This window comes from Ctenocephalides felis, unplaced genomic scaffold (assembly GCF_003426905.1).
Source record: "Ctenocephalides felis isolate EL2017-DRISC unplaced genomic scaffold, ASM342690v1 CF-g0.4_SCAFFOLD_03572, whole genome shotgun sequence".
In the NCBI taxonomy this organism is placed as follows: domain Eukaryota; kingdom Metazoa; phylum Arthropoda; class Insecta; order Siphonaptera; family Pulicidae; genus Ctenocephalides; species Ctenocephalides felis.
Genome location: NW_020539726.1, coordinates 1036582 through 1051574, shown reverse-complemented (window position 1 = coordinate 1051574; position 14993 = coordinate 1036582). Strand labels below are relative to the sequence as shown.

At 27.8% G+C, this 14993-nt stretch overlaps 1 protein-coding gene across 1 annotated transcript in view; it reads right to left on the bottom strand.

The window, feature by feature from the left end:
• LOC113387880 (collagen alpha-2(IX) chain-like) overlaps window positions 1-14993 on the bottom strand; it is a 139452-nt gene that overhangs the window by 53408 nt on the left and 71051 nt on the right. The window contains exons 7-9 of the mRNA XM_026625268.1: window positions 10836-11033; window positions 1285-1449; window positions 104-221 (exon numbers count right to left, since the gene is read on the bottom strand). Of these exons, the coding sequence (XP_026481053.1) occupies window positions 104-221; window positions 1285-1449; window positions 10836-11033 (481 nt within the window). The remainder of the gene's footprint in view (window positions 1-103; window positions 222-1284; window positions 1450-10835; window positions 11034-14993) is intronic.

Sequence of the window (14993 nt, the reverse complement as noted above, 5' to 3'; positions counted from 1 at the left end):
CGTACGATATTGAATAAAATATTCAGGCCATGAAAAATTACGCATATGTGCTTCATATAACACTATATAGAATTTTTGAAAAATCACGTTATATCGATCTAACCTTTTTCACCCTTATCGCCACCTCTGCCTGGAGTTCCTGGAACACCTGGTACACCATCTCGACCAGACGCTCCTCGGTCACCCTTTATTCCTGGTGCACCAGTAGATCCTGTGTGCCCCTATATATATAGACAAATATAAACAATTAGAATTAATTATAAGTGGAATAAAAGTTTAACAAGTGTGCTTTATAATTTCATTAAATTATTGGCGAAAAAAATATTGGTATATATTTTATTAATATGATGTAAATAAAAATAAAGAAAATTGTAACTGTTATAGTTCTTTTATTCACTCCTTTTTTGTTATTTCACAATATATTCCAACACACATAACGTGCTCATTTTGTTTAATTCATAGAAATTTATAAAACGTGATCACCCATCAATACCGATATCGATACAAGGATTACCGGTATCAGAGTGAATAAATTATAATTGTTTCATTTAAGAATAAACTTTTATTTCCTATCTGTGTTTACTCTATTTTCGATAGAAACTAATATTATGCAATGTGAATAAACTTTATGGTGATATTAAATTACTTAAAATGCTTAACTTTTTTGTCGCACATCACATTCTTATTGATTTTAAGTTTTTTTTACCAAAACTTGATATACAATATTTTAAGATTAATGTAACTATATAACATTTTAACAGTGATGGCTAATTAGTACTGCAATATAATTCGATAAAAATTAGTTGCTGTAGAAATGAATCATAATACTGATAGTTACACATAACAGAGTTTAAGTATTGCAAAATCACCGTATTAAAAATTAAAATCTTTTACACATTGTAATACAATACGCATATGAGTCAAGTAGTGTGAACTGAATTTTCAAGTGTTGTTCTATAACTTTTAATATGTCTCATATTACGAAATGAAATTTAATAACTTTAGCAATTCATTTTAAAGGTTTTTTTGGTAATATTTTTCAGTATTGCTGTATTTGCACTCAAAAACCTGCTAACCGATATACGTGTTTTACTAGTTCTAGCAAAATCGTTAAACTAAATTTAATATACTATTTAACGAACATTCCGAAAAGAAAAATTTAAAATGTGCATTTATAGTACTGAGTCAAGGGTAATAGAAATTATTCGAAGTAAAAGATTTTTATGTATAGGTACTTGTTATGTATAATTCGTGATTATTATATTTCTTAAAAACTTTTCTTACCCTTTCCCCTTTCGCACCATGTATTCCAGTTTCACCACGATCTCCTTTATCACCTTGAGGTCCCTTTTCACCACGGAAACCTTGAGGTCCGGCAGGTCCCGTATCGCCTTTTTCACCAGGAGGACCTATTCTACTCACTCCAAAACCACTACCAAGAACAGATTCCTACAAAAAATATATTTCAATATTAATATAATAACACAAGTACAATGAAAAAAAATGCAAGCAAAACCAAAAATGTTTAAGAAATAAAAAGAACACAAAATCTGTGTAACGATGGAGCATTTTGCAACGATTGAGTTATAAGTTTTTTGCTTTTATTTTGAAAATGTATGGAGATATCAATATTAGTAAATCTCAGAATTATCATACAAGCTAGTGAATACATAATATAGTAAAACATATCATATAAAAAAGTTAAGATAATGGCATTAAAACAATCGACGAACAATCAAACACAAATTATATCCGTTAAAATTGTTTTTTGCGGATTCATTATAAATAAAAAAAAAATAGTTCTTTTTGAATACCATATATCCAACACTTAATATTATTAAAATTCGATTTTCGAAGAACTGAATTCGTTTTTATCCATTTTTTTTGTCAAACTTTCGTTAATAATGTTTAGGTACATCGTGGATAGTTTAAAATGTATGAGCAGATTTTCATAAGTTATCCTTAAATTATTAAGGATTCCTAATAGGCTTTCCTAAGAGAAACAACATATTATACATGTTTTACTTATTATTAGTCAGGTTCTAGAAATTCAAGAGTACTTTTTTAAAATACAACCGAATATAAAAATGTGATATTACAGCAATTTTTTCAAATTTATCAATAATAGTGTATTTTATAAAATTAGAAATAATTTGATTTTTCGAAACTGTTTTCAGTGCGTATCTATTTAAACTAAAAAATCTACGTAAAAGAGTTCTAAATCTAAAACTAAATCCAGTCAAAATTTAAAATCATTCGAGTATCAGACAAATTTTCAGTATTTTCAAAACTCTTGTAAAATAAATATGTACCTAAATTATATTCGTGAGTTAGATTATTCATATCTTAGAAATTCTAATTTAAAATTTAGTAGAAGTATCATAATTATACTCATTTGCCTACATTATTTATATATCCGTTCAGATTAACTTTATATGTAACATAAAGATAAGAGTTATTATTTTATAATATTATTTTAATGACAAATGTATTAAAAAGGCCCTTTCATAAATTAATCTCATCTATGTAATACTGTTATATTAATTTAATAGTTTTATCAATTTTTCTATCAATTTCGCTACATAAATTCTATCCCGAAAAAGATTGCATAAATATTCATTAAGAAAATATGAGTCAGTTTCTCATTTACATAGTATAATTAGTTATTATACTATAAAGTGGAAGTGCTTTTGAAAGATTTAAATATTTTTAATGCTGTGTAGAAAAAAACTGCGATAGATACCTTTATTATTATTTGCATTGCAAATATATCGAGAAACTAAAACAGATATTTTACTTGATAAAAATAAACTATAAGACAGAATTACGAAAAAAGAACACTGCAAAAAGAGCTGCTAAATGGTCTTATTACTTACCTTAAATGCAGATCTAGATGTCCAACTAGGCTGCATTAGGATGAACATAGATTTATTAAATCAACAATTTTAAAACTATTCAATAGAAATTTTCGATAAATATTTCTATAAATTTCCATTTTTGATAAATAAATAATTAAGGAAATACTGGAAAATCATATTAATTGAATGCTTACAATGATTTCAAGATTATACTATTATAATCTTATAATTTGTAATTGTTCAATACGAACACACGCTTATTTATTACTATATAGTAATTTTTAGACTATTCCTGAAATGGACAACAAATAAAACTGAAGAACTTTAAAAATACAATATCATTACAGGGATTTTGTAAAGTGATAGATATTAATGTAACATAAATTTATTTTTAATCTTGCGCTGGTAATGTAAAAATACCTAATAATCCGTTGGTATATTTTTTAAATCAAGTATAAATAATATCCAAATTTTATTAAATATTGCTACCGGCACAACTAGTCGTCTAATATCTTATAGTTAAGATAAAATTGTGAACTAAAGATATTTCTTTTAGCACCGCCGATCAAAAACTTGGTCTCAACTTAATTATACAAGTACGTATTTAGTTTGGTCGCATTTTATAACATTATGTAATAAAATTTACTACATTTTCTTATTTAATAATTATCACCAATAGTAAATATAGTTATAAATTATAAGTGTTATTACAAATTTGATGGCCTCGACTACTTAGTAGTATATTTATATGGCACAAGATCAAAATATTTTTATAATCCAATGGAATTTATTTAAATATGATATTTATTGCTATAATTAAAAAATTGGTAACCGACTTTGATACTTCTATCATAAATGTCGTACGTCATGATTTATTTTCTATTAATGTGACTAATTATATGTTTGTTATTATACACACACACACATATATATATATATATATATATATATATATATATATATTTGTGAAAATGTATCTCGTGAAAAAACTTTAGAACTGCTCGATCAATTTCAATGTATCTTAATTTAACATTTGACTTTTAGTTTATCTCAAGAGACGAGATAGCTTTCGTCGTTAATTATTTGTATTTAACTTTGAAAACTTTTTATTTAATTTTTCCTAATTTATTTTCCAGGAGGTGCAGTGAAGCGAGGCTTAAAAGTCCGCTGGTAAAAAGGTCCACCACCGATATCTCAAAACAAGCATATTTAGGAATTCTTTAACTACATAGTTTGAAAGTAAAGGGCAAAAGATTGGTAGCAAGCTGCTGCCATAAATTAAGCAATATCGCTAACAAAAAATAAATAACCATGTTTTAAAATCTATAACAAAAGTATTTTCTTTCTTTGTTAGTTTTTCTGGTTGTGAGAACTTTTGTTTAGTTTATGAGACCTTAATATATTTTTGAAGTAAACGTTTTTTAATTGTTTCAAAAGATGTATTGTTAATTTGAGTTAGATTCAGCAGATGTTTTTATAGCCTTTATAATAGCTTACATGCGCATAGGGTAAAAAGAGCCAATCACTCTGGCACAGATGTAGACAGTACAAAATAGTAAATAAAAATATAAATTCAGTTCAAAAAGCAATTTTACAAGAAAGAAATTAAATTAGTAATTATTCCAGTTTGCCTGATTTATATTTGTGACAAAATACTAGATCAAGGTTATATACAGCACTGTCCCTTTAAAAAATCTTCCCATGAAGTGTATATTTTGCTTAGATTGAATATTGTAGCTATTATTTTGAAGAATACCTTTAAAATTAAAAATAATATATTGAACCTGTTTGCTCCTTGGCTGTCCCATTTTACCTTGCCTACGTGACAAATCTTCGAAAAACATCAAACAGAACACCTTTCTACAATGATAAATTAGCTGGAAGTTTTACTGAACATAGTCAGATAAATATTTAATCGGCGTTCACAAGAAATTGTGATATAGTTGGTTTCGTTTACACCATATGTTTGCTCAAACTCAAACTGGACTTCTGCCCAATTTGAGTCGATTGGCCCTACGCTCTACCCTATTAGAACAGTTTATAATAATTTATTGAAATATTATAATTAATATTTGATATTTATATTTTACTTACTAATACATATAAAAATCAACTATATATAATTGTGAGTATAGATAAAGAATTGGATAAATTGAACATCACTCTTGTAATATTAAACAAATATTACCAGATTAAGATAACTAATAAATTTTGTTGGATGTAAAGTTAGAATACATTTTATACATACATCAGATTCAAAATCAAGGTTTTAATATATAATTATATATAAATAGCATTTAAGGGCCACTTCTATATTGGCACTTTAGTAGGATTTTATAGATCTAGTACGATCAATCATATTTCTTTTGTTTCATAATGCCATATTCTGAATATTAAAACACAATCGATGTCGTATTATCGAGTTACTTGAAAAGAGCTCGACAACGCTATTGTACATTCGTGCAATGCGATCCGGAAATTACCTGTCACCTAGCTGTTCGCAGGGCAAAAGCTTTCATTCGCGGTTTATAAAATTCACGCAATTCCAAAGGCACGAAATGCCGAAAGACTAATGTTTTGTGGAATACATCACACAAAATTGTACATGGAAATAACACGAGTACAGTTTATGTATCTAATCTATTGTATGTCGTGCAGATAGAGAATAGTATCATATCATCATCGTCAATATTACTATCAAGATCGTATAGGAAACATTTTCATAAATACATTGGCATGAAAATTATCTGATAACCTTCCCTAATATTAATCGAACCTTCAAGTATTTTTTGCGTTGTTCTATGACCTTTAATAAACTGGACGCCGCTACTGATTTTTATTATTATCAAAATTAATCAGATAATGCAACTACATTAATAATATTTTTTTCATTTTTAGTATTTATTGTACGTGAATCAATAGTTAAAATTTATTAGCATAATCAGCTTTAGAACTGAAAGCTTTAGAACCTATGATTTCTTGGTTCTATGTCATTATAAATATTCTAATTCCAGATTTCGTCCAGTCCTTCTATTTTGTCTACATTTCGTTTAATATTAAGCCTACTTAGTAATTTCTCTACTTATTACATCTGTTTTATTATTTTTTATTTAAATTTTATAAGTCAATTTAGCTTTTAATGTCTTTGTACGAAAATGATAATATAATGAAATTTGAGATATAAAAATATATTGTAATCTCATAATAGGTAACAGTTTTCGTACGAAACATGTACTAATATGAATCTTTCTATCAACTAAATGTATTTATACACAACAAAAACCCTAAGAAGTTACATGCAGAGTGTTATAGCCGCGCATTTTATCATTAATTTTTTTGTATTGATTATGAAATGACGTGCAACAAATAATGTTGAAATCCTGATATAAATGCTATATTCTAAGCGTGAATAACTTATATATAAAATTCCTCTGTACGGGTTTGTGTCGAGGTAGTCCTTCTAAACGATTATTCGGATTTTGATAAATCTTTCTGAAGTTTGTTAAAGATTTTTTTTAGAATGTAAATGATTATAAAAATATAGAATTATGTATAAATAAATGAAAAAAATGGCATGTAATTGTTTGACATTAAAAATAGTTTGATAAATGAGAACTGTCATCTGCCAGACAATATTCATATTAATGTAATCATGATTATGTGTGAGAAAAATGACATATGACAATATTATTGCCGAAAAGCAGCTGAGATTTGCCAGAAAAAATTAAAATAATATAAGATACGGTAATATTTAGCAGATGAAATTATATAATTCAGTTGGACATATCAATTTTTCAAACTTTTGCATGTCATATTTTGCCTTACTATACTAAATTATTTCACAATATAAAAAATAAATTTACTTAATTAAAAATTATTTAAAAGTTTCATTGTGGCAAAAATTCTTTTATTTGGCATTGTATATGAAATATTTAATTAGTTGATCGTAGATTAAATGATATACAAATGAAAAGGAATTGACAGATTAATTTACTTAAAATATTAAATTAAGTAATAATAATATATATATTAAATTATTACTTAGAAAATTGTAATTTAGATATTTTAATTACTAAAAACCAGCTAAAATATGGTACGAGATTATAAAATTTATAGGCAGCATTATTGGAGCAATTATTTTGGGTGGAAAAATCCAAGGTAATATTGTACTTTTACCGCGGATACTATATATTATTTTTTTCTGAATTTGTTATACGATTTAAAAGACCTCTATTTCCAATATAGTCTGAAAATTAAGACATCATTTTATTTAAAGCAGGTCTACATGTAACATGGCTCACATTGATGTATATGCATTTTGGTGTGAATAGTAATTTGAAAAAACTATCATTATTATTTTTAGGTAAACGATAAATTTATTAGTATAGGTAAAAAAAGTTGTAGGCTTCTGCACAGTACAACATCTGTCGCGTCATCTAGTTTATATATATATATATATATATATATATATATATATATATACGAGTATATATATATATATATATTAAATTTTTTATATAATTTTGATGTTGAAATATGTGATATTCAGTTTTCAGGGCAATACATCAATTAAAAAATTTGTATGACTTTAAAACATTTTTATTTTTTCCATACGTTTCGACACATAGTTTTGTGTCATCTTCAGTGGACTCTATTTTGAAGGTACAGATAAAATTATTAATTAAAACTAATATATAAGAAGTGATATGGTATGAACTTACATGTAATTGTAATAATCCTAATTATTTCCTAATTATAATTGTTCACAATGCACAATGAAACCAATTCTTGTCACTTTAAATGTAACAATAATAATTTTTTTCATAAACCACACTTTTACACTAGACAACATGGGATTTTTTATTTGTAGTCTTTCGTATTTTCAGATTAGAAAGCCTTGGAATGCTGCTGTTCTAATTCACTGTAGTTGCTTTGATCATTCGAAACTGTTTTCCTATTTTCCAAAGTTCCGAAAAATATTTTATCTTTTATAAACCATATTTTACTAGACAACATGGGATGGTATGTTTTATTTATTATAGGTGGCCAAAGGCAAAACTATTCTCAGTTATGCCTTTCAGCGCGGCTTTGGCCATTCAAAAGTTTGAGAAAAATAGGCAAATTTGACAGGTCCAAAGACTGAATTAAAAAAATATTTATCTTTTGAGATGTTTCCGAGAAATTAATTATTTGCTGGCAACAAAAAATTTGAGTCTGGTGAACCTATTCGTAGTCAAAAAAACAAAAATTGGGCTGACTAAAATGCTTTCAAAATTTTGAAATCGCGCTGTACAAATTGGCTGCGCACTAATTAACGCAACCACTTCCAGCTGCCAGACGGCCCTTACCCTAACCGAGAGAGCACCAAGGACCACATACCAAAAAACCAGCCTGACTAAAATGCTTGTTTTGAAAACGTTGCTGGCTCCTTTACTACTAGAACAGATAGTGGTATAACTTTTTACCCGCGGACCTTTAAGCCCCGCTCTACCCTATGTTTTATGTTTATAAAAACAAAGACGTTACCTATATACATTATTTTTGCAAACGCGAAAAAATATGTATATGTGCCGCATATTCATAAATAGGAATAAAGAGATTTTCAAAGAATAAGACATGTAATAACCACAAAGTCAGAAATGAAAAGCAGAATTTTCTCATTGTCGTTGTACAATGAACTCATAAATGTGTGAGAAGTTTTACAGATTTGGTGCCGACATAAAAGAAATGAAGAATAAAATAGAATAATATAGCTGTAACGTAACGTGAAAAAATATTAGAGACAAAAATATTGTCGTACAATATTTAACAAAAATAATAGGTTATCGCGGTGCTTAAAGTTCTGCGGGAAAAAAGTTATACCACCAACATCTAAACGCAAGTTAAGTTAAGAATTTTTTAACAACAATATTTGAAAGTAGAAGGAAAAAGATGTATAACCATCGCCTTTGAAAAACTATAACCAACGTATACGTGACATTAATATAAATTTCAAGTATTTATTATTTAATTGCTTTATAAAAGGTACTGTTAATTTTAGGTTAGATTCAACGGGTGTTTTTTTTTCTTTAAACAAACTTACATGTAGTTGTGATAAAAAGAAGATAAATTATATTAATAGTTATACCGATAAATATTCTGACGAAATACCAGATCAAACTTAAATACAGTGTGATCTTTGTAAAAAATGAAATTTGTATTTTGGATTCTTTCAATAATATAGCTATAGTTTCTTAGAATCATTTTTAAATTAAAAATATAACATCGGACCTGTTTGCCCCCTGGCTTTCCCTTATTAACCCCCTATGATGTAAAAACGATCAGATGACAAAATTTAGAAAAACAGTAAAAACGACATATTTCTATTATTAAGAATTAACGGAACATATTTTGATTGTTAGTACTTTAGGTGTTGTAAGTTGTGATATAATTCATTTCGTTTAGACAGTATAAATACTAAGTCAAATTGAACTTTTGTGACCCGCCCTTGTTATCAAACCCATCATGTAATTCAAACGCGAATATACATCATTTGACTAAAATTTAAAAACAATCATTATTTATTCTAATAAAATTCAATATTATACTAACATTACTCAAGGTTTCCTTCAAAGTTGCAAAGTGTGAGAAATAATAGCACAGAAATTGCGCATGAAACCATTTCAGTACAAACAAACAGTTTTCTGCATAGATTTTGCTGATATGAAACACTTTGTATGTGCATATAATTATACATGTATCTTAATTCGGATACACGTGTTTATATTATCCTTCGTAAGCATTTCTGAAGAGAATGAACAGTTACAAGGACCTGTTTTAATAGCACATCCTTGTAGAAGGTGGTGGTATACGAATTAATCTCTGGTGTCGTACGAAACCCATTCAAATATAATTTATAGACACTCAAGTCAGAATTATTAGGATCAAAGGAGAACGTCCAATCCGTTTGAACTTGCGGTGCTATTAAATCTCAGCTCCTTACATTGATTTTTGGTTTGAATTTCGTACTAACAAATTAATTAAACATATACGAGTTTGATGTAATTCAAGGAGCTGAATGAGAAAAAAAGATGTTTTAATGGTATTATGAGAGCATTTCAAAAATATTGAATATGTCAAAACGAGATTCTCGACGAATAATTTTTGAATGCATTTCAATTTTGCAATATTTCTTATATATTATAATAAGTCATATAAAGTGTTTAAAATATATTCAGAACAAATTTGTCACATTATCAGTTTGCATTCCGTTTTAATTAAAGGGCAAGATCCATTTTTTTTTGAAGTTTTGTAAGTTGAAAGAAAATATCTGATATGTAAGAATATCTGTATTATATAGAATTCATATTATCATATTTAACAACCATAATTTATATTTATAAGTTGTAAGTAAACTAACACTACTTTTAAAAATAGACAACTGTAAATGGATTTAATTTCAATTTTGGAAATTCAAATATAACATAAAAAGCACTTCGATTTTGTACCCAAGTTTGTTTATAAAAATCAAAAATTTAAACGATTTCAATTGTGAATCATAACTTTGTCAAATTTACAAGACACTGAGGGGTTTTACTAATGCTCAGCTTGTCGTAGAATTTGAAAATCCGCATTCGTAGATAGATTTATAAGTTGTAACTGCATCATGACTTTTATTAATAAATAACATTTCTGGCATTTCAGTACGATCAAGCCATAGCTATTTTTTTGCAAAAATACCGCCTATCAAGACACGTGGGTTATAAATTTAAAATTAACTAGTGCACAGTGTTGCTGGTCCACTTTCATAATCGATGATTTTGTCATTTCATTAACCGATTTTACAATGTGCATGGCGGAGAAATTCAACAAAATGTATTGCTTATGCATAAAAATATACATTAATTGAAGCACGAAGTATATGCGTTTCCAAAAAATAAAACTTTTTTTTTGTTATTGACGTTAGATGTAAGAATATATAAAATAATATAAACTTACGTCAAAACTATTTGGATCAAAAGTTCCAGGTGGACCAGGTGGTCCCTGAGGCCCTGCAAGACCCGGGCTTCCATCAACTCCGGGCTCACCTTTGCTACCCTGGAGACCTTCGGGACCAGTGGCACCGGTATCACCTCTTTCTCCGCGCTCGCCCTTCACTCCTTGCGGTCCACGCTCTCCTTGAGGCCCTGGCGCACCCTGCAAACGAACAATAGAATAGTAAATATTTTTTTGTAATAAAACAATTATCTTATATATGATCTTATTTTATAATATAGATTATTTATCAGCATTATATTATTGTTAAATTAATTCTAGTAAAATTTTAACTTTTAACTCAAGAAAATATCGCTGAATTTTTTAATTCACTTACGAATGTACCGCACACCATTTTTAACTTCCCGTAGGTAAGTTATAGTAATCGCAAAAAAATCGAAAATGAAAATTTTTATATATCTTTACATTTCAGAGGTTTCTGAATATTTTGGCATACCTTAGAAAAAATGGATGTATGTGTGTGTGTGTATGTGTGTGTGTGCGTGTATGTATGTGTGTGCGGATACAAATTTTCGTCAACGATTTCGGGAACACGGATGAAGCAATTTGAATAATTTAAAAAACATTCGATTCGTATTGATAAGGAGACGTGCTGATTAGTTTTTGGCGAGAGTAGGTCTAGCCGTTCCGAAGATATGGGGAAAAAAGTGACAAAAACGGTACCTCAGTTTTTAAGAGAACGGAGCGTCCGATTTTAATAATTCAAAAAACATTTTACTTGTATTGACAAGATGAAAATTTGATCAAATTTTCATAAGGGCAGGTCTAGCGGTTTCGGAGATCTAACGAAAAAAGTAAAAAAAAATGCCATTTGGCGGTCAAAAATGATCATTAGACATATGCACATCAAATTATCAGATATTTTATAGAGATTTTAACAATAAGTATAAATTTTGTTTACATTCCTATGGGTTCCGTACCAATGTTTACCCGTTAGGCAGCGACGCGGCGCTTACGCGCTTTATATTTTGTCTCTATGCAGTTAAAGCAGTACGATTGCTTTAAAAAAGTTCAGATTTTTGGTACAGGAAGTTCCAGCAATTTGCCTTAAGGCACGATGCCCTAATTGCCGTAAGACAGAATTCCACTTACAGCTAGTTTTATAATATTTTGTGTTGAATAGTAGAACATTTGAAGATAAAATAATATACTTTTTATGCAAATCCTATTGTGATTTGATTAGCACTTAATGTTGTAAAACTTGAGAAGTTACACGAACCACAAATTACATGTAGATAACTGCGAAAAAAATGGATATGATTATGAAAAAAGTTGAATTTTGGCATTATTATACTATACGAAATTTCAAAATAATTACCAAGAACAAATTATGAATAAATTTGTAATTTGTGTATGAAAATAGATTGATCATGCGAAATTGTTGTTCATACTTGGTATAAATTGTATATAAAATAATGAAAGAGAAGCACTATATTACGATTATTAGGGTTGAGCAGGACACAAAGCTCCGCGAGTAAAAAGTTCACCATAATTATCTCAAAAACAAGCAAAGTATAGAATGCTTTGATAATACTATTAGCAAATATAAGCCAAAATGTAACTAGGCTATACCTTCTTATCCCGCCATGACAAAATTTAGAAAAATAGCAAAAAGAAATATTGCTTTACATAGGTCGACAGTTGTTTGTTCGACACGCATTATGGATTGTCATGAAGTTAATTTAGTTTTGACAGTATAATTACTGAAAATCAAATTGTGCTGTTTTTATACATTTTACTATCTCCCGTTAGAAATATAATCGTAACAGAATCAGCTAACTATTAACCAAAACATTATGCATTCATTAGTTGTTTCATATTCGCTTTCAGATTGTTATTACGAATCAGTTATATAAGTACCTTAATCTATAGAAAAAATTTACTCCAAAGAAAAATGGTCAAATAATATAAATGAGATGTCAACAAGACACATAGATATAAGGCACAAGTTTTATATTTAAAATAAAATGATGAAGAAGTTGTTATATTAATTAATCGTCTTTTTTTAAATATGCTCAAACATACAAGATAAATTAAATTAGTGATTTTCTAACGAAACTAAACTAAACGTGATTTTCTGCCGTAAAACAATATTTAATAAATGCGAACGGGTTGATGCGCAAATAAATGCCACGCAACCCAACGTTGAGCAATATTAAAACGTTGGATCGTTCGAGTTTAATGAGTAACCAAACGGAAACCAGATGCGAGTCCGTTTTGTTACTGAGAATTCAAACGATAAAATATTCGAGCAATTTGTAGCTATCGACCTAAATGTTGCAAGTAAACAGTGAAACATGGTATATTAACTGACATCGAACAAATTGAAATCAGTTAAACATTTCAATTGCGACTTAGAAATGTTGGTAATTAGGATTTCAACAGCTGACTGCATATATGACTCATATACAAAACTACTGCTGGAAGCATTGTAGAATATTTAAGAAGTGCATTATTGTAGGAATTGGAATTGTTGATGTGGTCTACGAGAGTGGATCTCATCATATAGTTGAAGAAAATCATCACAAATCATATTTTAATATAATTCAGTAAAATTCATGTTATATATATATATATATATTATTTATATATTATTATTCAAAACGAAGCAGGGTAACGGTGTGGACATTAACTGACACACTTAAGATTTAGAAAAAAAATTAGATCGCGTTGGTTGGAAATTATGAGCTTTCAAGTGCAATTTAGAGCTTTGGTATAATGATGACCAATTTTCGGTTATTGTGGTTAAGTATTATAAATCGTAACCATGAATAACATTTCTAGGACTACAGTAAAAAATACCACAGTTTCCCCAAGTTTTTAAGACAATTGTTGTTTAATTTGATCGATTTTAAGAGGCCCTCTTAAAAAATGTACTAAAGTCTGTTGGCAAGATTTATTCAAAAGTTGATGCGTTTAATCAGGATTTTAAAATAATAAAATACTTTCAGTGTGGTCTTAGAAATGTTATTCACGGTTACGGTTCCAAAGCCTATATGATAAAAATTAATAATAATTAACCACAATTAAATATTATATATATATATATATATATATATATATATATATATATATATATATATATATATATATATATATATATATATACGTGCATGTAAGGTATTATTTCAGAGAAGATATAGTTCATACTCAGCAATCTGGAAATTCCTCGGATAGCGCAAGCTATTCTAATACAACTAACGATGGCAATAATTTAGAATATTGTCTATCGAATATATTGATTAATTGAACTGAAATATTCTTGCATAGAGATATATTTATCTATTGTAAACTAAGACATCCCAATCACGAGAAATTATAACTTAAGAACTCAAATCTTAAAAATTACAATTGTAGTTTAAATTACACATATTATCATAATAATTCTTGAAGTCTTGAAGTAGTAATAAAATTCAAGGTATCAAATACGAATACATATCATTGACAATATGTGATTTCACATAAATAATGGAAAAGAATATAAATTAATAATTATGTATGAAAGAATTCGATATCGGCTGAAACCTCTTAATATTTATGGATCTGTACAATTATAGGTGAGCAAAAATATTTGAAAATTTCAATAATATATGGAAGTAGAAAACTAATTATTTACAAAAAATACATATATCACTATAGCATATATTATTTGTTCGATCAACATTAGTAAATTTCGTTCTAAATATAATAATAGAGTAACACCATAAATCATTTTGAAACCAGTATGTCACTAGATGACTCAAAGTTTGAACATGAATCACGGAAGTCTACAAGGATTGACGTACTAAATCACAGATATCAATACCCATATAATATATATATATATATATATATATATATATATATATATATATACCTAAAAGTGTATGTATATATGCATTTTAAATATACATACATACTACAATAATTTCGCATTTATTTCAAAATTTAGTACTCGAGAAGAGTTCGAAAGTTTTTTATGTTTCACTATCTTTCGGGTTGGATGCTAAAAAGATAGCAGATAATAGACAAGCAGATAATAAAACGTTAAAAAATATAGGACAAAATTAAAATAGCAACAAAAATATACTTCCTACACAAAAAGTTCATTTGCTTCGTTAC